Genomic DNA, 27,853 nt, shown 5'->3' with positions numbered 1-27,853 from the left:
GGCTAGAGTTTGGCGGTGGATGAGGCCCAGGACTTGCATGTCCTTGGCAGAGTGGGAGTGGAAGTTAAAGTGTTCAGCCATCGGGGTTGTTTAGAACATGTGTCCCAGAGATGTTCTCTGAAACATTTCACAAGTTGGCGTCCGGTCTCCCCTATGTAGAGGAGACCACATCAAGAGCAACAGAGTAGATGACATATGTGGAATACAGGTAAATCTCTGTCTGATGTGGAAGGATCCTTTGGGGCCTTGGACAGAGGTGAGGGGGGAGATGTGGGCATAGGTTTTCTACTTCTGCGGTGGCAGGGGAAGATGCCAGGAGTGGAGGGTGGGTTGGTGGGGGGTCGTGTACTTAACAAACAAGTCACGGAGGGAATGGTCTTTGCAGAATGCAGATAGGAGTGGGGAGGGAAATATCCCTGGTGGTGGGGACTGTTTGTGAGTGGCGGAAATGGTGGAGGATGATGCATTGTATCTGTAGGTTGGTTGGATTGAAGGTGAGGACCGGGGTTTCTGTCTTTGTTGCAATTGGAGGGGGGGGGGGGTTCAAGAGCAGCAGTGGTGTTGTGTGAGTTTTAACTTTGTCGATCCAACTCAATACTGGCTCCTCCACATCACGATAGGTAAGATGAATATGCACACAAAGACCATTGCTGCTTTGGCATCCAAGATAACTTGTAAGGAGGCCTGCTGTAACTATTAAGGAGCATGGAGGAGTTTGCCTCCAACATAGCACGGAACTTCACACAAGGCCTGTCTGACCCACCGTGTTCTCCAGAATTTCGTGTTATCAATTGAAATTTACTCTTTCCAGCATCAAAATGTTGGCTAGCCCCATTATTGTATTTATGGACCTTGCCTGATGTAATTTCTGGTAAATGCAGTCTCAATTTCCCATGCAGCACAAGCTGTGGGGGTATTGGGAGTGGCAGAGTCGTAGACCAGGGTGTCCCATAGGAAACTATCCCTGTAGAATGCTGTCAAGGAAGGGAAGGGGAATATGAGTCTGGTGGTGACATTTGCTGAAGCTGGTGGAAATCACAGCTCATGATTCTATGGCGGCAGACGCTGATGAGGTGGAATGTGAGGATGAAGGGGACCCTGTCATTGTTGTGGAAGGGAAGAGAAGGGGTGAGGGCAGAAGTGTGGGAAACAACTAAGGGTCCTGTGATGGGGAATCTTCAGCTGAGGAAAAGGTGGATATGTCTGAGGCCCCTCTGCAGAAGGTAGCATCATAGAGTCCTACAGCACGGAGACAGGCCCCTTGACCCATGCCGATCAAAAGGTCTATCCACGTGTCCTTTTCCCTGCACTTGAGCCCATATCCTTCTAAACGTTTCCTATCCACATATTTATCCAAATGCCTTTTAACTAGAACAAATGGAGATGGAGAAAATGAGAGAATAGAATGGAGTCCTCAGAGGAAGCAGCGTGTGAGAATGTGTAGTTAAGTTAGGAGTTGATACAATTGGGGTTTCTACATGTTATTAGTTCTGAAGAAAGCTCACTGGACACATTTTTCTCTCCACAGATGCTGTCAGATATGCTGAGTTTCTCCAGTAATTTCTATTTTTGTTTGTTACCAATCTAGCAAACATGCTCTGAACAATCTTCAATACATTTACATCCTTCCTTAAATAAGGAGACAAGACTACACACAGTATTGGGAATATGGTCTCACCAATGCGGTGTATAACTGAAAGATAACATCCCTTGTTTTTAATTCCTCTCATAATAAAGGATCACATTCTTTAACCCTTCTTAAGAACTTATTGTAGTTGTACACTAACTCCTGTAAAGCTGTTATAATGCATCATGAGATGTTTTACATAAATGGTGCCATATTAATATAAATGTTTGTTATGGGACTCTAATCAACAAAGATAAGAACACACTCAACTGAGCAAGTGTAACACAGTATTTTCTGTTGCATGTATTTACTGCAAAACTAGAAACATACATCATACTGAACAATGTATTTTTTCCACTTCATAAGCTATTTATTCAATTTGGCTGACTGAATGGATCTGGCAGTGTACCCCATAGAAATTCTGTTGAGAATGAACAACCTCTTCTTACATAGGATTCTTACCTCTGATGAGATGAAATAAATCAATTTACTCACTCAGACCCAGTGCTTGAGCTTTTTTTTAATAATTGCCTACACTATGGAATGTTGGAATTCTTAATATTGTACTACATCTTAATAAATATGTGAATACTAGACCATCAAAGAGAATTGTGATTCCCAGAGTGCACCCTCAGTAATTCTACCCCTCAACAACAGATGATAGTGATGGGTAGGTAGAAAACAGAACACCAGTTATAAAGGAGATGAGAACAGACTGAAGCCAAAGCTCTACGTGATCAATGGCAAACTGGTTTGTGAATGATGGTCCAAAGCTTATCATATTAGTAAGTTTTATACTTGTTAATTCATTAATATGCTTCCTGTAGAGTTACATCAGTCTATATTTGAACTCATTTTTACAAGTAATAATAAAACTAACTTTAGCACTGAACCTTTAATGTTAATTAACTATTTTATAGGCTTAAGTAAGTTTTGGAAAGTTTACAAAGAAACAGAACTAACCGCATTCTTTGAGAAATCTAGATCAATTATTGAAAAGCAAAAGCTACAGGTTGCACATCATGTTATACATTATATTCACACCATAAGGTTTTAATTTGCATCTGTTTATTAAGTAAAAGTGTGAACCTAGTTGTTAACTTGGGCACATTTAAAATTTATTATTAAAATAAAATTCCTTTGCAATGCTTTAAACATTTGCTACCCCACAGTAGTCCATTTAAAATAAATTAGACAAACTCGCAAAATGAAAAGCCATGACTTTCTAGTTTGTGAAATAAAAACTTCTTTTGTTACAGTTGTTGTGGTTGGGAGTCAACACTTTACTTTTTCTCCATACTTTCTTCCTGTATGAACAAGAAGCAGCATATATTTATACCCGAGCAATGCTTGGGGTAAGTGTTATGTTATTGTTATTTCACTATGTTTAATCTAGTTGAACCATTAATTTACCTTTAGTAGTCAGCAAGAGATGTTTGTCTGATTCCTCCTATCAGTCAGCATTGGCTTGGTCAAGAGCGTCTGCAATGTGTCTCAACTTCAACTGTCTCCTGATTCTGCTGCCAGTCAGTCGAAATCTGATTTCACTTTTGAGAGGATCGTGTAACGTAAGTATAATTTTATCAAAGTACCCTAAGGTTTATACCCTTTGCTACAGTTAGGCATAATTTTACTCAGAAAAGATCAGATATATTAGATTTATCTGTAATGATAGAAATGTTAAATCCTTACAGTATATCAGAGGGTAAGATGAAATTTGTAAATTAGCATGAGCTGTTGAATTATGATAAAAATAAAGAAGAAAGGACTTGCCTTTGTAGAAAAGCTTTCATGTTGTGAAACAAACTTTTAGAATTGAAGCGTTGCAACCATTTTATATAAGCAAATGTAGCAAATATCATTCAAAATCGAAATTATCTCCATGTTCTTTAATTGATAGATAACTTCTAGCCAAGACTTCAAGGAGAGCCAAATTGCTTTTTTAAATAGTGATTATTTACATCTAACTCACTCTATTCTTGATTATCAGTAAAGTGATAGAAAGGGTCCATCAGACCTGTTCAGTTTGAATTTTGCAATGTCGCTCAATTCTTGACCTCATTTCAGCTTCAGTTAAACATGAAGTGAATTTCAAAGATGAGGTGAAAGTGACTGTCTTTAACTTAACAACATAATATGGTATTAAGGAGCCCCAGCAGAACTGGAGGCAAGTCTCTCCACTGTCTGGAGTCATTCTAAACATAATAAAGAGAATTGTGATTGCTAGAAGTCAATTATCTCAGCCCAAGGACATTACTGCAGGATTCTAGAACTAGCCATCTTGAGCTGCTTGGTCACTGTGCGGGAATACCAACAGAGCCTGAATATTGCCTCCTCGCTTGCAGTAAGAGAAGGGCCAGGTGCCCTTCAACTTCAGAAGGTCCTAGTTGGGGTAAGAACTTTTTGCCTGTTGGCCATATAAGATTGACCGTTTTCTTCCTGCCAGCATATGTAACGTGTTGTCATAGAGTTATAGAGTCATAGAATCATACAGTATGGAAACAGATCCTTCGGTCCAATCATAATTCCACGCCGAACATAATTCCAAACTAAATTAGCCTCACCTGCCTGCTCTTGATCCATAGCCTTCCAAACCTTTTCTATTCATGTACCTATCCAAATGTGTTTGAAATGTTGTAATTATACCCACATCCACCACTTCCTCAGGTATTTAATCCACACGTGAACCACCCTCTGTGTAAAAATATTGCCCCATGTATCTTTTTTAAATCTCTCTCCACTCACCTTAAAAATATTCTGTCTAGTCTTAAAAACCCCCATCGTTAGGAAAAGACAACTACCATTAACTCTACCTATACCTCTCATTATTTTATAAACTTCTTTTAGGTCGCCTCTCAATCTCCTACGCTCCAATGAAAAAGTCCCAGCCTATTCAGCCTTTCTTTACAACTCAAATCTTCTATACCTAGCAACACCCTGGTAAATGTCTTCTGAACCCTCTCCAGCTTGATAATATCCTTCCTCTAACTGGATCTACAGAACTGGACACAGTATTCCAGAACAGGCCTCACCAATGTCCTGCACAACCTCAATACGACTTGCCAATTCCTACACATAAAAGACTGAACAATGAAGGCAAGCGTTCCAAATGCCTTTTTAACCATCCTGTCTTTTTGTGACACAAACTTCAAAGAATTGTGTACCTGCATCCCTTGGTCCCTCTGTTCTACAACACTACCCAAGGCCTGATCATTAATTGTATAAGCCCTACCCTTGTTTGTTGTACCAAAAATGCAATACATTGCTGTTATCTAAATTGAACTCCATGTGCCTTTTTTCAGCCCATTGACCTATTTGATCCCTTTGTATCTTAGAAAACCTTCTTCACTGTCTACTATGCCTCCAGTTTTGGTGTCATCTGCAAGCTTATGAACTATATTCTCATCTATATCATTTATGTGAACGACAAACAAAAGAGGACCCAGATCCAAACTCTGTGGAACACTGCTGGTCACAGGCCTCCATTCTGAAAAGCAACCCTCCACATTACTCTGTCTCCTGCTGTTGAGTCAATTATGCAACCAATTGGCAAACTCACCCTGAATCCCATGTGACCTGACTATGTGAGAAAGGACAATGCCAGCACAAGTGGAAGTAACTCCCACTTCCACAACAAATGCCAGATATTAACTGCAAAATGGATGATTCCATCCATTTTGTCAGGATTGTTGGAATTATATTATTAGAGAATCTTAACTTCAAGAAAATCTTGAACTTCTATCACTTGGTAACGATTTCACTGCATCCATGAGGTGACTTAAAACTATTTAGCTTTCTCCTTTGTCAAATGTAGGGCATGCTTTTCACTAAATTTATTAGCTAATACCTAAAATGTTCTTATATACTTTCTTAACCCAGTATTGTCGAAGCAATATCAGAAAACAACTAGATAAAAACATCAGATTTCATCAGATTGTTGCCTACATGATAATCCTACATACAGGTAGATATTTGCTGATTATTAAAATTATGTTGCTGTTTGCTTGTTTGCTGTTATTAAGATTTTTCTTTGTTCTTTGAAACATTCTTTGATAGAGGTTAGTCTAAAGGCCTTTAGTTCTTTATTTCCCAGACTGAAACAACTTAGAGTCATAGAGTCATAGAGATGTACAGCATGGAAACAGACCCAGGGGTCCAATTCATCCTTGCCAACCAGATATCCCAATCCAATCTAGTCCCACCTGCCAGCACCCGGCCCATATCCCTCCAAACCCTTCCTATTCATATACCTGATGCTTTTTAAATGTTGCAATTGAGCCAGCCTCCATCATTTCCTCTGGCAGCCCGTTCCATAAATGCACCACCCTCTGCGTGAAAAGGTTGCTCTGTAGGTCTCTTTTATATCTTTCCCTCCACCCTAAGCCTATGCCGTTTAGTTCTGGACTTCCAACCCCAGGGAAAAGACTTTGTCTATTTACCCTATACATGATTTTATACCTCATGATTTTATAAACCTCTATAAGGTTACCCCTCAGCCTTCAACGCTCCAGGGAAAACAGCCTCAGGATATTCAACCTCTCCCTATAACTCAGTGCCTCCAACATCCTTGTAAATTGCTCTGAACCCTTTCGAGTTTCACAATGTCCTTCCTATAGGAAGGAGATCAGAATTGCATGCAATATTCCAAAAGCGGCCTAACCAACGTCTTGTACAGCTGCAACATGACCTCCTAAGTCCTGTACTCAATACTCTGACCAATAAAGGAAAGCATACCAAACGCCTTCTTCACTATCCTATCTACCTGCGATTTCTACTTTCAAGGAGCTATGAACCTGCACTCCAAGGTCTCTTTGTTCAGCAACGCTAGTTAGGACCTTACCATTAAGTGTATAAGTCCTGCTAAGATGTGCTTTCCCAAAATGCAGCACCTCGCAATTATTTAAATTAAACTCCATCTGCCACTCCTCAGCCCATTGGCCCATCTGATCAAGATCCCATTGTAATCTGAGGTAACCTTCCTCACTGTCCACAACACCTCCAATTTTGGTGTCATCTGCAAATTTACTAACTATACCTCTTATGCTCACATCCAAATCACTTATATAAATGATGAAAAGTAGTGGATCCAGCACTGATTCTTGTGGCACTCCACTGGTCACAGGCCTCCAATCTGAAAAACAACCCCTCCATCACCACCCTCTGTCTTCTCCCTTTGAGTCAGTTCTGTGTCCAAATGGCTAGTTCTCCCTGTATTCCATAAGATGTAACCTTGCTAACCAATCTCCTATGGGGAACCTTATTGAACGCCTTACTGAAGTCCTTATAGATCACTTCTACCATTCTGCTCTTATCAATTCTCTTTGTTACTTCTTCAAAAAACTCAATCAAGTTTGTGAGACATGATTTCCCATGCACAAAGCCATGTTGACTATCCCGAATCAGTCCTTGCCTTTTCATGTACATCCTGTCCTTCAGGATTCCCTCTAACTTGCCTCTTTAAATCAAATTGTTCTAATTATTTATTTCTTGATGCACTAGTTATCATTTGTTTCTGTATTTACAACAATAAAGTCATAGAATTATACAGTACAGAAGGAGGCCATTTGACCCATTGTGTCTGTACCAGCTCCCAAAAGAGCTACCTAGCTACTCCCATTCTCCAGCCCTATTTCCATAGCCCTCTAAATTCACCACTTTCAAACATATATCCAGCTCTCTTTTAAAATCTATGGAATCTGCCTCCACTATTCGCCCAGGCCACGCATTCCAGATCCTAACAACTCTCTGAGAAAAAAAGTTTCTCCTCATATCACTCCTAACTCTTTGCTGACAGTCTTGAAATTGTGAACCCTAGTTCCTGACATACCAAATGGTGGAAGCAGAATATCGTTCTTTATCCTGTGAAAATTGTTTATAATTTGTTCAACACTTCAATAAGGTCACCTCTTGATCTTCTCTGCTCCAAGAAGAATTAGCCCAATTTCTCTAATTTTTCCTTGTAGCTAAAATTCCTCATTCCTGGTATAATTCTAGCAAATCCCCTTTGAACTCTATCCAGGTCTTTAACATTTTTTTTAAAATAAAGTGTTTGGAATTAAACAAAACCAAGCCACATGAGGATAAAGTTAAAAATCACAACCACCAGGTTATAGTGCAACAGGTTTATTTGGAAGTAGAAGCTTTCAGAGTGCTGTTACTTGATGAAGGAGCAGCACTTCAAAAATGTGCACTACCAAATGAACCTGTTGGACTATAACCTGGTGTCATGTGATTTTTAACTTTGTCCACCCCAGGAGAAAGTGAGGACTGCAGACACTGGAGATCAGAGTCGAAAAATGAGGCGCTGGAAAAGCACAGCAAGTCAGGCAGCATTAGAGGAGCAGAAGCGTTGGTGTTTTGGGCATAAACCCTTCATCAGGAATTGTGGTGGGTGGGGGGGGGGGGTGCGTGTGGTGGCAAGGGGCTGAGAGATAAATAGGAGGGGGGAGTTTGGGGGAAAGGTAGCTGGGAAGGTGATAGGTGGATTCAGGTGGGGGTGATGGTGATAGGTTGGAGCAGAGGATGGAACGGATAGGTGAGAAGGGAGATGGACAGGTAGGACAGTTCAAGAGGGTGATGCCGAGTTGGAGGGTTGGATCTGGGATGAGGTGGGGGAGGGGAGATGAGGAAACTGGTGAAATCAACGTTGATGCCATGTGGTTGGAGAGTCCCAAGGTGGAAGATGAGTTGGTCTTCCTTCAGGCATCGGGTGACTGTGATTTGGCAGTAGAAGAGGCCTAGGACTTCCATGTCCTTGGTGGAGCGAAACAGGGGAGGTAAAGTCGTTGGCCACTGGTTGGTGTGGTTGTTTGGTGCGTGTGTCCCAGAGATGTTCTCTATAACATTCCACGAGTTGGATCCTGACTCCCCAATATAGGGGAGACCACATTGAGAGCAACGAACACAGTAGATGTGCAGGAAAATCTCTGCTGGATGTGGGAGAATCCTTTTGGGCCTTGAATGGAGGTGAAAGTGCAGGTTTTACACCTTCTCCTACTTCAAGTAGTGCAATTTCTTCCCCCCCCCCCAACCTTCGTAGTCAACAATGCCCTCCAGCACATCTCCTCCAGCTCCTGTACCTCTGCCCTTGAACTCCAGCCCTCTATCTGCAAAAAGGATATTGGCCGGGTGCTGGCAGATGGGACTAGATTGGATTGGGATATCTGGTCAGCATGGACAGGTTGGACCGAAGGGTCTGTTTCCATGCTGTACATCTCTATGACTCCATGACTCTATAGCCCCACCTGGTCGTCACCTTCCACTCCACCAATCTTCCACCATTTCCGCCAACTACAGTCAAATCCCACCACCAAAGATATATCAGCATTCCCATCAGCATTCCACAGAGGCCATTCCCTCCAAGAATCCCTTGTTAGGTCCATGACCCCCCACCACCCCTCCACGCCTTCCACCAACTGCCCCTCCACTGTCGACACCTTCCCTTGCTGCCACAAAAGGTGTAAAACCTGTGCTCATACCTCCCCCCTCACCTCCATCCAAGGCCCCACAGGATCCTCCCTCATCCGCCAGAGATTTTCCTCCAACTTCTCTACTGTGACCATTGTTCTCGATGTTGTCTCCTGTACATTGGGAAGACAGGACACCAACTCGTGGAACATTTCAGAGAACATCTCTGGGACACACACACCAAACAACCCCACCGTCCTGTGGCCAACCATTTCAACTCCCCTTCCCACTCCATCAAAGACATACATGTCTTGGACCTCCTCCACTGCCAAATCCTAGCCACCCAATGCCTGGAAGAAGACCATCTCATCTTCCACCTTGGGACCCTCCAACCACACCGTATAAACATCGATTTCACCAGTTTCCTCATCTTCTCTGCTCCCCTCCTCATCCCAGATCCAACCCTCCAACTTGGCACCACCCTATTGAACTGTCCCAACTGTCCATCTTCCTTTCCACCTATCCACTCCACTCTCCCCTCCGATCTATCACCATCACCCACCTGCATCTGCCTACTGCCTTCCTAATTAGCTTCCCCCCAGCACCACCTCCCCTCCTATTTATCTCTCAGCCCCCTTCCTCCTACCACATTCCTGATGAAGGGCCAATGCCCAAAACATTGACTCTCCTGCTCCTTGAATACTGCCTGACCGCCTGTGTTTTTCCAGTGCCTCAAGTTTTGACTTTGTCTACCCCAGTACAACAGCGGCACCTCCACACCAGACAAGGATGGTTGTTTCTTTCCTTCAAGGACATTAGTGAACCAGATGGGTTTTTTCCTGATAATTGACTCATAATCATTATTAGACTCTTTTTAATTGAATCCAAATTCCATCATCTGCTGTGGTGGGTTTTGAACCCAGGTCATTCCTAGGGTCTCTGGCGTAATAGCCAACTAATGATACCAGTAGGTCAATACCTCCCCACATTGTTTCCCTGTACGTACAGCCAAAACGTCATGAAATTCAGAGTAGGACCTAATTTGCCCAAATTCATGGATAAAGCCAGATACAATCCAAAATCTAAATCCCACATTTAGCACACACCTATAAAGCCTTGGAAAATACAGATCACATGAATTTCCAAACCAGGATATAATTCTGTTCACATATCTTGAATGAAGAAGCTGCTTTTTGACATTACAGTTGTCCCAAACCTCGGCTTCTCTTATACTTTAAACTATAATTATATATTTATTCATTGTAAAAATATTTAGATAAATTGGTATTAATTCAATAGCACTCGACATGAAGTGAATAGGAAATAGGGTGAGGGGAGGAGGTGCAGTAGCCAAACAATAAGTAAATAAATGAATAATACACATTAGCACAGAATATGCTTTAAATTTCTGGACTACGTTTTCTAGCTGAGGTGGAGGGCCCAGAGAAATGTATATAGTCAATTGACATCATCCTCCCATCCCCACTCCACACCTGGAACCTCAACATTACTGCTGCCCCTCAAATATACATGCTATACATGTTTGTACATATATGTTGCTGACCATTTGGCGTGAATCCAAAAATCCCATGTCTTCAGCCCCTCTGATGTCACTCACTCCCCAGTATCTGTCCAGCCACTCCAATGTGTCTTTTGATCAGACACCAAATGTGTCTACAGAAACTTTGATCCAACAGCCAGCCATCCACTGCATCTCAAGCTCCCAGTGTCCCTGAACCTACAGTAAACATACATTCTTTTCCTGACTCACAAGCTGTGCGAGCAAGACATTTGCCTGTTGATTCCATTTGTTCTTGCTTCTCTTCAACTGCTATATTTCATGAAGTCTGGAGTTTTGGAAATGCCACAGAGTTCAGTTTGTTTACTTACTTTCTCCAATTTCTTCCATGTTCTGCAAGTATTGACTCAAGCTAAGGTTGATTCCTGAAGAAGGGCTGATGCCCGAAACGTCTATTCTCCTGTTCCTTGGATACTACCTGACCTGCTGTGCTTTTCCAGCAACACATTTTCAGCTCTGATCTCCAGCATCTGCAGTCCTCACTTTCTTCTCAAGCTAAGGTTCTAAATATTATGTACATAACTGATGCATAACCTAAGCCTCTGTTCTTTGCTAATGGCATTGGCAGAATTTTTTTAACAGTAGACAACACAGCCAAATCATTGCTGGCATTATCTGATATCTACATATACATTTCTTTCCAGTGCTGAGGCCACACAAACTTTGAATAAAATGATGGTAATCACGAGGTCAGGTGGCATTATTGCCATTGGTCAGGAACACCTCTCTGGACCAAGGATTGCCTGAAAAGAAAGGGCCCTTGGGATCTGCTAGAAGGCCTCCATTACTTATCTCAAACTCTCCCAGATGGAGGAGTCCTCCTAACATTAACAGAATTACAGTGAAGACAGGAAGAAACCCTTATTTGACCACTTAAGTGGCTTAATTTGACCACTAATGTTCTCTATGTGATACCCTGCAGCTCCCAGTGTTGGCAAGACAACATGACAATGGGAAGTTGACAGACACACTACTTACTCACCCCATTTTACAAGCCTTCCCACCTCCCACCACATCCCCAACATGGTGGTAGAATCCCGCCCCTATTTGCAAACCATTGTATAGGTAATTTTATGGAATAAAGCTACCTAAGTGTAGAAAATAAAATATTTGTGTCTTAACATTTAGTTATTCATGTAATTGCACATCTGTTCAATATTGAACGATACCACGCAAGTTATTCACCTGTTGCCAAAGACTTACTGATCAGGCTTTCCAGCATTGGGAAGAACTCCAGTGAAAACTACCTCAACCCCATCAGAACGTATGACACGGTATGTTCGCTCTAATTCCAACCATTGTAGAGGAAAGAAATTACAAATTGCTGTCAGTTTAAAAACTGAAGTAATGTCCATAATAATTCATTTTCTTTTACAGATCTGAGCATTATGTACTGTTTACAAAATGCACACTATCCAACTGGAGATTTCTGTGCAATATTTAAATGTACATAATTGTTGAATCTACCCTTTCAAATAGTTTAAGTGACTAATCAATATTATGATTTATGTTTTGCATTACTAAGTTTAGCTGGTTGTATAAGGGTCTGGCTTTGTAAACAAACACTGGATTCTAAATTGATTAAACTAAGGAATGAAGATAATGGATTAAAGAATGGAATCATTAGCTTTAGTTGATAAAATGGAAAGCCCTTTGAATTACTTAAATAATATGTTTGCAAATATCAATTGCTTAGCTTTAACAAAACTAAATTAAAATAAAATTTTAATTGATGCTGTAAAATTGATGTTTTTAGCAGCTGTTTATCTTTCTGAATTTTACCATATTTCTTCCCAATGTCAAGAATTTATGCAGAAACAAAGTTCCTATGTGTGTGTGTATATAAATTGCATATGTTTAATGAAAGTTTAACATGTTTCATAATTGAAGTCGTATTAATGATCAAATATGATAATCAATTAAAATGTAGAGATATATCTTATTTGCTCCTCATTTTTTTTGAGTTAAGTCAGAAGTAAATGTAAGGTTTAGAGGTAGATTTATAGGAAGTTGTGCAAAGTCTTACAAACTTCTTACTTTGAGCTTGACATCCAGGAAATTACATTTATGGGATTTAATATAGATTTTTGTATAAGAGATGTTCATCATGATTCAATTCTGAAATAGAAAAAACTTATTTATGATTGCTTCTGTGATACTGCCTGTATTTCCAGAACCCAGTGAAAGAGCTATTAAGTAGTGCAGCTGGAGTGACTGGCATCATTATTACTGTGGCTTTCGTTCTAATGGTGACTTCTTCCACGTGGGTTATTGTGAAGTCATTTTATGAAGTGTTTTGGTTCACTCACCATCTCTTCATTATATTCTTTATTGGTCTCATCATTCATGGGTCTGGGTAAGTGTATTTTTTATTTGTTAGCTTATGATGTTCATGCAATATTGAAGTGACAAAGGTAAGCATTTCTGGCAATTAATTTTTACCTTGACAACAGACAAAACAGGTGGCATCAGTATTGTGAACATATGAGAAAAATGTGAGTCCATTTACATTCTAATTATACATTTAAACAATTAAAAATAGGCGTTTGCAGTTATAAAAATTGCAAGGATATTTATTGCATTTTGAATCACATTTTGATGAATTAATCTTTAACAACAAAGCACATGCTGTAAATTTAAGCTCTAAATCCTTATTTATGATATATGAAGTATACCTAAAGGAGATATGAGAGTACACAGTGAAAATCTGATCAAAGTTTCTTTTAAGTTATGAAAAAATTGATGGGGTAAAATGTGAAGCTATTTGCGTGGATCAGAAAGACTGAGTTAATTTATAAACAAAATCTCATTCTGAATGTCAATTTAGAAAATGTAATGTGTTTTGCGTTTGTTGTAAATTCTAATAACATTCCTATATATATTTAAGTTTAGTTTGTTATTAATAATACACAACGGTGATCTTCTCCTTTACAGTAGTTAATTTGGAGAAAGCTCATTATGAAATACCTGGTAGTCAAATATTTCATAGATGTTGATGTATAGATCAGACTTTAAAGTTTGAAAAATCGCTCCAAACGCAGAGGTTGATTTACACTAAGAACTTCTCTGACCACCAATTGTGCGGGAAGTAACTGCCTTATATAAGTGGAGGCAATAGTTGTATTGTCACTTGTTCTGTATCATGCAGTGGAGCAGGCAAATAGGGAAAGTTCTATGAAAATAGAAGAAATGTTGGTTCTCCCTAGAAGATTCTACCCACAGTGGTCATTCTAATGATTCCAAGCAACCTATTTGTGCATGGTACAATCCATTGTACCATGTTACATGGCCATATATATGTAATTTTAATGCAGACACTGCTTACACACTGTCTTTATTTTCCTCCGGCAGGTTACTCCCTAGATTGCTGCGTAGTTATGCATGCATACAGACTAGAGAGAACCATGCTTGCAAAATGTCTTCCCAGAAAGTCAGTCCTATTACGGGAACTGAGGAGACTACATTTCACAAAGTTGTGTCACCTCTCCCATAATGATCTAATGCCTCAAGCTAGGGCAAGAACAGACCTCCCAGTCACCAATGCCCTTATATCCTATACCACAGGTAGGCACAAGTGCCTTGAGCAATGTGTCTCAATTTGTCATGCATAAAAGCATTAAGGAGGTCATAGAAATATTAGATTCCCCACAGTGTGGAAATAGGCCCTTCAGCCCAACAAGTCCACACCAAAGAGTAACCCACCCAGATTCATTTCCCTCTAACTAATGCACCGAACACTATGGGCAATTTAGCATGGCCAATTCACCTGACCTGCACATCTTTGGACTGTGGGAGGAAACCAGAGCACCCGGAGGAAACCCACGGAGATACGGGGAGAACGTACAAACTCCACACAAACAGTCACCCAAATCAAACCTGGGACACTGGTGCTGTGAGGCAGCAGTGCTAACCACTGAACCACTGTACCACCTTAAAATAACTATTTTGTCTAAAAGAAAAGTGGATTCCTCCCTGAAGTGGAAACACCAGAATGAAAGGACATATAGACTTGCCAAGTATCAGGCTTCCCAATGGTACAGGGCATGATTGACTACAGAGCTGAATGAATGAATGAATAAATTATGTAATGTCATGTATATTTTACAGTGAGAAAAACAGTAAAATACAGTGAAAAGCTTTTTGGCTGTTGCCACGTTTTAAGAGTAAGATGAAAAATAGAAAGCTATAGCCTAAACAGAATTCATCAATCCTGAGTAGGCTCATCATCAAAGTCACCTAGGCTGCCATCCCTCTGCCACTGCCTCGCAGCCACCTACATTGAACCCTACCAATGTTGAAATTGCCACTCTTCAGGCACCATTTTTGCTGTTGGGCATATGTCCTTCGTCACTGCCTTGCCGCCATTTGCGCTGGGCCCACCAACGTCAGAGTGATACTCAAACACTTTACATCAATCTGAAAGTTCTGGATTAGTGGTGCTGGAAGAGCACAGCAGTTCAGGCAGCATCCAAGTAGCTTCGAAATCGACTCGAAGCCCCTTCAGGGCTTTTGCCCGAAACATCGATTTCGAAGCTACTTGGATGCTGCCTGAACTGCTGTGCTCTTCCAGCACCACTAATCCAGAATCTGGTTTCCAGCATCTGCAGTCATTGTTTTTACCTCAATCTGAAAGGTATCACATTTGCAAGGCTACCTTTTAATCAATGTGGAGTTGGTGTGTAATCATAACAAGAAATTCTATTCAGTGAATGTCCCATTATTCTGGCAGTTCCCATTGAATGGTAGGCACAGGGTAGACCTTTTTCCCCTGGTCTAATACTTCCCACTCACGTCTCCAACTTACCACATGCAGATCCCAAATCTGCAGTCGTCTTTATACTATTCCTTTTGCAAATATCTGAAAAGTGGCAGCCACTTTAAGGTCAAATGATGATGTTTCCTTGTTAAAGATCTATTTATACTTCTTCATGAGGTTGCAGTGGCTACTCAGGTAGCAGTTTTTGACTGTCCATAAACTTGAAATTATATGGGAAGGGTTGAGTTGGCTAATGGTCACTCTATTAGCAGTTTCTAATTGATGGCCTTTTTCAGATGAGTATGAAGAATAAATGGAATTGATGCATAAGGCAGCAACTTCATCCATGAAGACTTCAGCAGTAGTGGGTGTCATGGGCTCTATGGCTTTGAGCTTAATAATTCAATTCGCTATCTCTTCCAGAGCACCAGGGGAATCCAGGCGTGCTGGTCCTGCATTGATCTTGTCAGTCGGTTTCCCAGTGACGATTATATTTTCCTGCATGAAAGAGGGCAGAAATTCAATGTCTGCATGTCAGAATGCTTTAATGACATGTCTGACATAATTAAATAGTAATAGGCTTGCTGAAGCATGCAGAGATTGTGAGTGTGTATTTGTGTCATGAATGCGGTGAATACGAGTGAGACATAGGGTCAAGTTGTGCTTCCAGACTAGTGTTAGGGGTCTGAGATTTGAAGTTCAGCTGTACTCACTCATTTTGTCCCTCTGAATGAGGTCATTGAATTTATTTCATCACTGCTCCTATCTACTCAGTACTATATTCCAGATATTAAGCCCTCTTTCCATTCTCTGTGGAGGCCCCTTCTTGGGGTATACATCCACCCTGGAAGAAACGTGGTGCTTCCTAGCCTTTGCCAGTCAAACCTGTGAAACCAGGGTAGCATTTTTAAAATGGAAACCCTTTTATTCGAGCTAGTGAGATAGCTACCTTGTCTCAATACTCCAATGGCTTACGAATTTCCAAGTCTCCAAGATCCCCTTTCCCCTAATTAAAAAAGGAAAAAATAATATTGCACCAATTATTTTTATCTACATAAAACACGGGCTTGTGCGTTATTAAATGTAGCTTCTAATTAATAGTTGCTAAGAAAAATAAATGTTAATAAATGACAAACTTTATGGATTGTTAAAGGAAAATTGTGTTTGACAAAATTGATTAAGCACTTTTGTCAAAATAATAGAGTTACTGAACATAGTGTAGATGATGTTGTCCGCATTGATTGCCAAAGGGTTTATGATAAAGTACACATAATGCATTTGTTAGAAAAAAACTGAAGCACATGGCATTAAAAAAGGGTAATGCCAGAACTGGACAGAAATTGCATGCAAAGTTGACTAAGGCAGAGAAAGTAGAGAGTAAGAGTGAGCAGGTGCTTTTCAGATTGGAGGGAAGTATGCAATAGAGTTCCTCAGGGGTCAGTGTTACAGTTGTTCTTTCTGACATAGTAATGACCTGAACTTAATTATGCAGGTCACAGTTTTAAAGTTTTCAGATGACAAAATAGAAATGTGGTATCAGTGAGGAAGGTAGCCACAGATTTCTGGAGGATACATATGGCATAGTGATATGGGCAGATAAAACTTAATGCAGAAAAGTATGGTGTGATGCATTTAATAGGAATCTTCAGGAGCCACATTATAAACTAAATACACCATTTTAAAGGAGATGCAAGACTAGAGTTTCCTATGACTTTACATACTTAAATCTTAGATCAAGATGAGAAGGTCGTTAAACTGCAGACAGGCTACTTGGTTAAATTGAGACAGGTTACAAAATCAAGGAAGTAATGCAATGTGATTTTTCAATAACTGGTTAGACCCCAGCAGTAGCACAGATTTGATCTTTATTTGGTTGCATTTTCAGAATAGCAGAGGAAGGAATTCTAAGAAGATTCTCACATTTGAGTCTGCTTTTGCTCAATAGGAATTTTAGCGGGAAGTCATCCTGACTGGTAGCTTAGGACCCAATAAGTTGGGCAACATAACAGCAGAGAGTGTAGCCCAGAAGCAAATAAGCATTCTAATTCTGGTCGAGAACTTGAGGCAGATAGAGTGAGGAGGGTCATTCTTCGATGTGGTGTTATCCTCAAGAAGATCTGGCTGTTTTTTCTCACATCAACTAGTGTATGTCCTTTTAAGTGATACAGGCAAATTGATGGCACCATTTTGTACTATATGTAGTATATGCACTGTGGGAATTGGCAATGAAAATTCAGTTGACAAAGGCACAGTTCACATACAGAGGAGACAATTATTTGGCAGTCATGACTAGATTTGAATCCAGCTCTGGAAGTGACAAGTCTAACCTAGTGTCCTGAACATGTTTAGTGGATTGCAATTTTAATTTTAAACATACTAGGATTTTTAAAAATTTCATAAACATGCTTTATTCATTGAAAATTATCTATGAATACATAGGTTCTAAATCAGTTATATATTTTGTCTTTGTAGAGAGAAAAAAAACAAACAAAATATTGGAATTTTGATATTTCTCATGGTTAGGAACTGAAATGCACGTCCTCAGATGGTAGCTTGAATTGAGACAATCAAAAGGGACTTTGATAGTTTCTGAAAAGGAAGAACATGCAAGGGCACAGTGGGAGAAGATGGGGGAGTGGAACTAGGTTAAAAAATAATCATAAGGCAAATTTTTGTGTTTTGTGATTTGATCAAGGTGCAGCGGGCTTTCTGGATTGCTGGGATGAAGTATTCCTGCTTCTCATCGCTGATAAGCACAACAATCCGCACTTCCTTTTAACTGTTGACCTATCAGGAATCCAGAAGACACAATTGGTTTATGTTAAACTGAAAAGACAAATAAAATCTGAGGCACACAACCTCATTAAAATATTTAAATGAACAACCCACTTCCAGGAAATGGTTGATGCCCATACTCCCTGTGCCACCAAAGTCAGCAGATTTGAGAAAGTTTAGGATCAGGGTAAAGGAGAAAGAGAAGGGGAGTAGGATTAATTGATTACCTATTTGAAAGAGCTGGCAAAGGAAAGATGGGCCTATTTCATTTATATTATAACCTTATGACAATTTTAAACCACTTGCGTCTCTTGATGCATAAAAGCAGTTAAGATTATTATGTTTGGTACAAGAGTGACTTTCAATCAGATCAGGTTTTTTTTATTTGACAATATTTTGGCTGAACAAATTTCAATTTGTGTTTTTTTTTATATTGATATTTTGATATTGTTTGATATGATGGAGTTCCCATTCAAAGTGATATTAAACTTCTGGGCCACCAAAGCAACATTATCCAGCTATGACACATTCTCTGATTTAAAATATAAACTAATTGTTTTTAATAAATTCACTTTTTTTTCTTTGATTGAGTAGAGAGCAAAGTTAATGTAATTTAATGTACTATGGACACTTCTTTAACTGCTCTATCATCACCCAACAGATATTGTAATTCTGTATTATTTATGATATTAAGAAGATTGTATGCAATGTGTTTTCATACCAAACATTTTCACCTGACAACTAAGTTACCTTAAGGACTGTTAAATTGATATTCTACTGAATGTATTTGTAATTAAAATCAATAATAACAGATGTTTAGGAAAAAGATTATAAATTATATTTTGTGATAGAAATACTGTAATAGATTTATTATATAAAACTATAATTGAAAATTATAGAAACAATAAGGATGTTTAAAATATTGTATATTTTAATTTCCAAAAATCCTTCATAAAATTAGGCAGTAAATAGTTGATTATGTGATCCTGTGTTTCAGCCGCATTGTTCGAGGACAAACCCGTCAGAGTCTTCAGGAGCACAATGTTACATACTGCAAAGATCATTATGAAGAATGGGGAGACATCCCAGAATGCCCATTACCACAGTTTGCTGGAAATGAACCAGTAGTAAGTCAGAATCTTTAAGCTAAATGAAATACCTCAATATTTTATGGTTCTGTTTTATGGAGCTGTATGAGGGTTTGTTGGGTAGTGGCACAATGAATTTGTATTACACTGATGAAGCCACATTCTTCACTCAAAAAGGTGACTTGCTGGACCATTTCAGAAGGCATTAAAAATGAACCACATAGTGTGGACCAGGGTTGAATATGAGTAGTTTTCCCTTCCCTTGATGGAAAACAAAAAAAATCTTTACAATAATCCAATAGATTCCACAATCATTTTTCCTGGTGATAGACACTAATTATAAGATTTGTACTTAAATAATTTTGACAATATGGTCATACTTAATGCAATGTTTAAAAATTTTAACATATGTTTCTAATTAATCTGTTCAGAGATGATGTTACACACCTCTGGAGCAGGTGGGATTTGAACCTAAGTTTCTTGGTCCAGGGGTAGGGACACTACTACTGCATCACAAGAAGGTCCACTAAGTTCATGATGTTAGATACTTGATCACGATCAAAACAACTGCACTATCATAACTTACCTTATTGAGCCACAAAGGTCAGGATGATTGCAGTTTTGATCACTGCTTGTGCTAAGTTAGCTAACCTCTATCACGTCAACAGTTGTGGCACCCAAACCAATGTCAGAATCTAAACCATCTCTTCTCTCGAAAGTAATAGGAATATGGAGGGACAGGACACCAAGGTTTATCAATTGTGCTACAAGGTTTAAGGCAGCACACTGGCTCAGTGGTTAGCACTGCTGCCTCACGGCACCAGAGACCTGGGTTCGATTTCAGCCTTGGGCAACTGACTGCGTGGAGTTTGCACATTCTCCCTGTGTCTGTGTGTGTTTCCTCCCACAATCCAAACATGTGCAGGTTAGGTGAATTGGCCATGCTAAATTGCCCATAGTGACAGGTGCATTAGTAGGGCTTAGGTTACTCTTCAGAGGGTTGGTGTGGACTTGTTGGGCTGAAGGGCCTGTTTCTGCACTGTAGGGAATCTAATCTAATGTAAAACCTCTTGATTATATGTTTTTTGAGATATGTCTCTTGATTAAACTTAAAATATAAGCCATAACTATTAATTTAACCTGGAGCAGAGTTTTGTAGAGGAATAAGATGGTGTTATTTTCTGGGTCTGTAGATTGTGAAGGAGCAAAAATGGCCTTTAGTAGAGTGATATGTGCTTCTTGTCAAATGAAGGGGTTTAAGGAGAGTGTACAGGTTACTGTGGATTATATCTGCAATGAATGGTGTTGGTTGCGAATCCTATCAGATCAAATGGATCAGTTGGAGAGACAATTAGAAGCAATGAGGAATTTGCAACAGCAACGGTATGTGATGGATGGCAGATATAACAAGGGGGAAATGTCGCAGATATACCCACATAGATGGGTTAACTCCAGGAAAGGTAAGAGAGATAGGCAGTTAGTGCAGGCGTCTTCTGTGGCTATCCCCATTTCAAACAAATATGCTGTTTTGGAAAATGTAGTGGGTGATCAATTCACAGGGGAACATAGCACAAACAGTCATGTTTCTGGTATTGAGACTGGCTATAATGCACTGAGGGGTACGTTGGGTTCAAAGAAATCAATTGTGTTGGGGGACTCTCTAATCAGAGGTATAGACAAATGTTTCTGTGGCCAGCAGCGAAAAATCAGAATGGTATGTTGCTTCCCTGGTGCCAGAATCAAGGATGTCTCAGAGAAGGTGCAGAATGTTCTCAAGGGGGAGAGGGACCAGCAAGAGGTCATTGGAACCAAAGACATAGGAAGGGAAATGGTTGAGATTCTGAAGGGAGATTACATAGATTTAGGCATGAATTTAAAAAGGAGGTCTTTGAGAGTAGTAATATCTGGATTACTCCTGGTGCTACGAGCTAGTGAGGGGAGGAATAGGAGGATAGAGCAGATGAATGCATGGCTGAGGAGCTGGTGTATGGGAGGACGATTCACATTTTTGGATCATTGGAATCTCTTTTGGGTAGAAGTGACCTGTACAAGAAAGACGGATTACACCTAAATTGGAAGGGGACTAATATACTGGCAGGGAGATTTGCTAGAGCTGCTCGGGATGCACTGAGGGGGACGTTGGATTCAAAGAAATCAATTGTGTTGGGGGACTCTCTAATCAGAGGTATAGACAAACGTTTCAGTAAGGTGAGGGGGTGGGACCCAGGGAGATAGTGAGGAAAGAGATCAATCTGAGACTGGTATAATTGAGAACAGAAGTGAGTCAAACATTCAGGGCAGGCAGGGACAGGTAGGACTAATAAATTAAATGGTATTTATTTCAATGCAAGGGGCCTAACAGGAAAGGGAGATAAACTCAGGGCAAGGTTAGGAACATGGACTGGGATATCATACCATGGCTCAGGGACAGGCAGGACTGGCAGCTTAATGTTCCAGGATACAAATGCTACAGGAAGGATAGAAAGGGAGGCAAGAGAGGAGGGGGAGTGGCGTTTTTGATAAGGGATAGCATTACAGCTGTACTCAGGGAGGATATTACTGGAAATACATCCAGGGAAATTATTTGGGTGGAACTGAGAAATAAGAAAGGGATGATCACCTTATTGGGACTGTATTATAGACCCCCTAATAGTCAGAGGGAAATTGAAAAACAAATTTGTAAGGAGATCTCAGCTATCTGTAAGAATAATTGGGTGGCTATGGTAGGGGATTTTAACTTTCCAAACATAGACTGGGACTGCCATTGTGTTAAGGGTTTAGACAGAGACGAATTTGTTAAATGTGTACAAGAAAATTTTCTGATTCAGTATGTGGATGTACCTACTAGAGAAGGTGCAAAACTTGACCTACTCTTGGGAAATAAGGCAGGGCAGGTGACTGAGGTGTCAGCGGGAGAGCACTTTGGGGCCAGTGACCATAATTCTATTAGATTTACAATAGCGATGGAAAAGGATAGACCAAATCTAAAAGTTGAAATTCTAAATTGGAGAAAGGCCAATTATGACAGTATCAGGCAAGATCTTTCAAAAGCTGATTGAGGGCAGCTGTTCACAGGTCAAGGGACGGCTGGAAAATGGGAAGCCTTCAGAAATGAGATAATGAGAATCCAGTGAAAGTATATTCCTGTTAGGGTGAAAGGAAAGGCTGGTTGGTACAGGGAATGCTGGATGACTAAAGAAAGTGAGGCTTTGGTTAAGAAAAAGAAGGAAGCATATGTAAGATATAGACAGGATAGATCGAGTGAATCCTTAGAAGAGTATAAAGGCAATAGGAGTATACTTAAGAGGGAAATCAGGAGGGCAAAAAGGGGACATGAGATAACTTTGGCAAATAAAATTAAGGAGAATCCAAAGGGTTTTTACAAATACATTAAGGACAAAAGGGTAACTAAGGAGAAAATAGGGCCCCTCAAAGATCAGCAAGGCAGCCTTTCTGTGGAGGCACAGAAAATGGGGGAGATACTAAACAAGTATTTTGCATCAGTATTTACTGTGAAAAAAGACATAGAAGATATAGAATGTAGAGAAATAGATGGTGACATCTTGAAAAATGTCCATATTACAGAGGAGGAAGTGCTGGATATCTTGAAACACATAAAAGGGAATAAATGCCCAGGACCTGATCAAGTGTACCCTTCAATTCTGTGGGAAGCTGGAGAAGTGATTGCTGGGCCTCTTGCTGAGATACATGTATCATCGATAGTTACAGGTGAGGTGCTGGAAGACTGGAGGTTGGCTAACGTGGTGCCACTGTTTAAGAAGGGTGGTAAGGACAAGCCAGGGAACTGACTGGACCAGTGAGCCTGATGTCGATGGTGAGCAAGTTGTTGGAGGGTATCCTGAGGGACAGGATGTACATGTATTTGGAAAGGCAAGGACTGATTAGGGATAGTCAACATGGCTTTGTGCATGGGAAATCATGTCTCACAAACTTGATTGAGTTTTTTGAAGAAGTAACAAAGAGGATTGATGAGGGCAGAGCAGTAGATGTGATCTATATGGACATTAATAAGGTGTTCGACAAGATTCCCCATGGGATACTGGTTAGCAAGGTTACATCTCACGGAATACAGGGAGAACTAGCCATTTGGATACAGAACTGGCTCAAAGGTAGAAGACAGAGGGTGGTGGTGGAGGGTTGTTTTTTAGACTGGAGCCCTGTGACCAGTGGAGTGCCACAAGGATCGGTGCTGGGTCCTCTACATTTTGTCATTTACATAAATGATTTGGATGTGAACATAAGAGGTACAGTTAGTAAGTTTGAAGATGACACCAAAATAGGAGGTGTAGTTGACAGCGAAGAACGTTATCTCAGATTACAACAGGATCTTGATCAGATGGGCCAATGAGCTGAGAGATGGCAGATGGAGTTTAATTCAGATAAATGCGAGGAGCTGCATTTTGGGAAAGCAAATCTTAGCAGGACTTATACACTTAATGGTAAGGTCCTAGGGAGTTTTGTTGATCAAAGAGACCTTGGACTGCAGGTTCATAGCTCCTTGAAAGTGGAGTTGCAGGTAGATAGGATAGTGAAGGCGGTGTTTGGTAAGCTTTCCTTTATTGGTCACAGTATTGAGTACAGGAGTTGGGAGGTCATGTTGCGCCTATGCAGACATTGGTTCGGCCACTGTTGGAATATTGCGTGCAATTCTGGTCTCCTTCCTATCGTAAAGATATTGTGAAACTTGAAAGGGTTCAGAAAAGTTTTACAAGGATGTTGCCAGGGTTGAAGGATTTGAGTTATAGGGAGAGGCTGAACAAGCTGGGGCTGTTTTCCCTGGAGTGTCGGAGGCTGAGGGGTGACCTTATAGAGGTTTACAAAATTATGAGGGGAATGGATAGGGTAAATTGACAAAGTCTTTTCCCTGGGGTGGGGAGTCCAGAACTAGAGGGCATAGGCTTAGGGTGAGAGGGGAAAGATATAAAAGAGACCTAAGGGGCAACTTTTTCACGTGGAGTGTGGTATGTGTATGGACTGAGCTGCCAGAGGACGTGGTGGAGGCTGGTACAGTTGCAACATTTAAAAGGCATTTAGATGGGTATATGAATAAGAAGGGTTTGGAGGGATATGGGCCGGGTGCTGGCAGGTGGGACTAGATTGGGTTAGGATATCTGGTCGACGGGTTGAAGGGTCTGTTTCCATGCTGTACGTCTCTATGACTCTAACTCCACTTTCATGCCCTAACCTCATATTATTCACTTACTTTAGTCCCAAAAAATGTCTATTGATCTCATCATCTCATTATCCAGAGCTCTCTGTGGCAGAACATTCCAAAGTCTTAAAACCTCCAGAGTAAAGGGATTTTTCCTCACTTTAATCCTAAATAGCTGACCCTTTCTCCTCAATATGTAACTGTTCATTCATGACACTCCAGCCAGAGAAAACAGCCTTTTGCAGTCATTTTGTCAGCCCCATAAGAATTAGAATTAGCTTTTATTATTACGTGTGTTCAAGTATCGGAATATATTAATGGAGTGGAAAGTTTACAAAGTCACCATTCTCTGGTGCCATCTGGGTGACAAAACCAGAATTTAAAAAAACACAGTCGAAATAAAAGCCAGAAGGTAAGAAAAACATTTGTATTTTAAAGTCTAAATCTTATCTCCATAATGGTGTTTGGAATCACCAATGCAGGCACCCAGACCTAGCTATAGCTTGAAGTCTCGGTCAGCCTACAAGCCTCACATCGATTACTGGGAGGATCTTGCTACCACTTCCGCCACCACCTCTGACCGTTAGAGGAGATTTGCCACCGTCACTGGCCCCGAATTCCGGGAGAAGCTGCCAATTAACCCATCACAAAGACTTTTGTTTTAAAACAAGGAAAAAAAACGAAGAAAAAGAGTAAAACCTTTTTAAAAACAACAAAGAAAGCAGATGGACACATGTGAGCCTAGGACTCTGAAGCCCTACCCCGCTGCATCATCTGCAGTGAAAATAGAAAATAAGAGTTATATACATTTCAAAGAAATCATCTTTCTATCAGTGAATGGAGAACCATTCTACTCAATGAAGAGATCTCAATGCAGGAATTAACCTACACAATCTCTTTTTGAAGGCAACTACATTCTTTCTTAAATAAAAAGACTAATCTATACACATTACACAGGCTGTGGCCTCACCAAAGTCACATTTAACTACAGCAGAAGCTCTTGAATCTCCTATTCCTATCTACTTGTAATAAAAGTTAATGTCCAATTTTCTTTCCTAATTGCTTACTTTTCCTGCATGGTAACTTTTTGCAGCTTGGACATAAGGACCCCCAAATTCCTCTGGATCCTAATGTATATATTATTTCAACTTTTAAGAAATATTTTGCTTTTCCATTCTACCTACCTAAAAATAGTTCCACGTTTTTGCACATTACGGATGGAATTTGATCCCTGCTCTGTGACCAGTTTGATGGTCGAGGCATTTAAGTGGATGTGAGGATGAAAGCTGAGGACTCTATGCTGCTTAAGTCTGAGGTAAGAAGACGCTTTCCTGCCCTGCTGCCAATTAATCCCTTAAGTGGGAAATTGCAGGCATCATTCCATCATCATTGGTATTCCACCAGTAGTGGACTGGTGACTCAAAATTTAGTGATTAGTTCAGAGAGTTTCCTCTCCCAATATCATTTTTAAGTTTTCTTTAACATTTCTTCTGCCCACCCGATTTTCTAGCTAGTGGGAGAAGGCTGCAGAATTTCAGACTTTGGTTTTATGTAAATTGAACCTTTGTTTTGTAGGATACCTTTTGTATCTTAGAGACAGATGTAAATGGTTGATATGGCAATGAAGCGTCTTCTTCTCTGTCTTCCAACTCTTCCTCTTCCTTACGTGTTTAATCAGCAAATTCCATTCTATTCTACCTGCTATTTTCTCAACTGCACAGTGTGTTGCAAGACACTAACACTCTCCTATTATTCTGGATACTCACATTAGTGACACCAAAGGGAATCTCAAAGCCTGTTGTTCACTTTGAAACTCATCTTCAACATTGTGATGGTTTGTTCTATGACACGTCACTATCAATACAGTACTTCTTGTCTTGTTGATGGGGTTTCTTGTGGCAGCACCCAAGGAATCTATTGCGTATGTCATTGGTTTAGAAGTTGCTGTGAAGGAGGTTTAGCAAATTGCTGCAGTGCATTTTGGAAATGGTTCATGCTGCTACAACTGTGTATCAGTATTAGAGGTAGTTAAGGTGGGGGTTGGGTGCCATTCAAGTGGACTGTGTTGCCCTTGTAGTGACAAGCTTGAGTGATGTTGCAGCTGTACTCTTTCAGACAAGTGAAGAGTATTCTAGCACACTCCTGACTTGTGCTTGTAAATGATGGACAGGTATTGAGGAGTCTGGAGGTGAGTTGATCGCTGTAGAATTCCCATAACCTCTGACCTGCTTTTGTGGCCACAATATCTGTATGGATGGCCCAGTTAAATTTCTATTCAGTTGTATATCCCCAGAATATTGATAGTGGGAAAATAAACAATGGTAACACTTTGAATACCAAGAGAAGATGGTCACATTCTCTCTTGTTGGAAATTATCATTGTCTGATACTTGTGTGGCATGATTGTTAATTGCAACTTACTATTCCAGCATTGAATGTTGTCCAGTTCTTGCTGCGTGAACTTCAGTATCTGAGGAGTTGTGAATGATAATGAAATCTGCAATCATCAAAGAACATTCCTAGAAATTCATTCATGCTATGGTCACCAACATTAGGTTATAATATTTTGAATGATGTGGTCTGTATGGAGAATGATGATTCTTTTGATGAAAATAAGCATGAAAAAGTGTCTTGGAATGTTAGCATTGCCAGATCACTGACAGTTGAACTTGAGGTCAATGTAAGAAGGGTTAAGGATAGAACTATGAAGAATATAGTTAGACCTGCAAAAGACATAAAGAACTATTAATGATTTTTTTTAAAAAATCTATTGCCCAATGTATTATCACAGTCGAGATATATTGTTCGTTGTGCAAGGAGGCGAAATTGCAGATGTGAGGCATGCAGTTTGAATGAACTTGATAAAATAAAATCAAAGTATCAACTAAATGTTAGTTAGAATTAAATAAATGAATGAAATAATTGAAATGAAGAATGGACAAGTAAGCGTGTACACAGAGCCCTGGGGAGTTAGTGAATAGAATAAGATGTATGGATACCATATATGGATATCAAACCTACAGCTCAGTGAGCAAACCTACACCCTAAACCTCAACCTGAGCTACAAACCTTCACAAACCTTGAAATAAGATGAAATAATTAGAAAGGAATATACCTTTGCTGGAAAACCATGTATAGTAAACTTTTTTCAAAAGCTTAAGATGCGTCATCACACAGAGAGAGATAGACTTTAGCAGCAACGTTAGAATTGTTTGTAATAAATACAGGAAGTGCTTGAGATCACAATTGAGAAATGTGGCACTGCACACAAATCTCCACACAATCCCCAGTCAAATAGAAAGGTGGAGGTAGCAATGAAAATGCTAAAGGGATAACCAAACAAAAGTCAGTCAGATCCAACACAAATGCTACAAGGCAAGTGGTAGAGTGGAAAAATATATAATCCAAAGCTTGGGAAAACAGTCCAGTGTAGTGACAAATGATATGCC

At 40.0% G+C, this 27,853-nt stretch overlaps 1 protein-coding gene across 1 annotated transcript in view; it reads left to right on the top strand.

Moving 5' to 3' along the window:
• Nucleotides 1-2,367: 2,367 nt before the first annotated feature.
• Nucleotides 2,368-27,853, top strand: part of LOC140482603 (NADPH oxidase 3-like) — a 71,967-nt gene continuing 46,481 nt past the window's right edge. The window contains exons 1-7 of the mRNA XM_072580122.1: nucleotides 2,368-2,412; nucleotides 2,887-2,982; nucleotides 3,085-3,195; nucleotides 5,507-5,591; nucleotides 11,742-11,887; nucleotides 12,788-12,969; nucleotides 19,142-19,271. Coding sequence (XP_072436223.1) covers nucleotides 2,368-2,412; nucleotides 2,887-2,982; nucleotides 3,085-3,195; nucleotides 5,507-5,591; nucleotides 11,742-11,887; nucleotides 12,788-12,969; nucleotides 19,142-19,271 — 795 coding nt within the window. The remainder of the gene's footprint in view (nucleotides 2,413-2,886; nucleotides 2,983-3,084; nucleotides 3,196-5,506; nucleotides 5,592-11,741; nucleotides 11,888-12,787; nucleotides 12,970-19,141; nucleotides 19,272-27,853) is intronic.

Source organism: Chiloscyllium punctatum, chromosome 11 (genome assembly GCF_047496795.1).
Source record: "Chiloscyllium punctatum isolate Juve2018m chromosome 11, sChiPun1.3, whole genome shotgun sequence".
NCBI classification, from domain to species: Eukaryota; Metazoa; Chordata; class Chondrichthyes; order Orectolobiformes; family Hemiscylliidae; genus Chiloscyllium; species Chiloscyllium punctatum.
The sequence above is the reverse complement of the archived record's forward strand: the minus strand, read 5'-3'. Positions and strand labels throughout refer to the sequence as shown.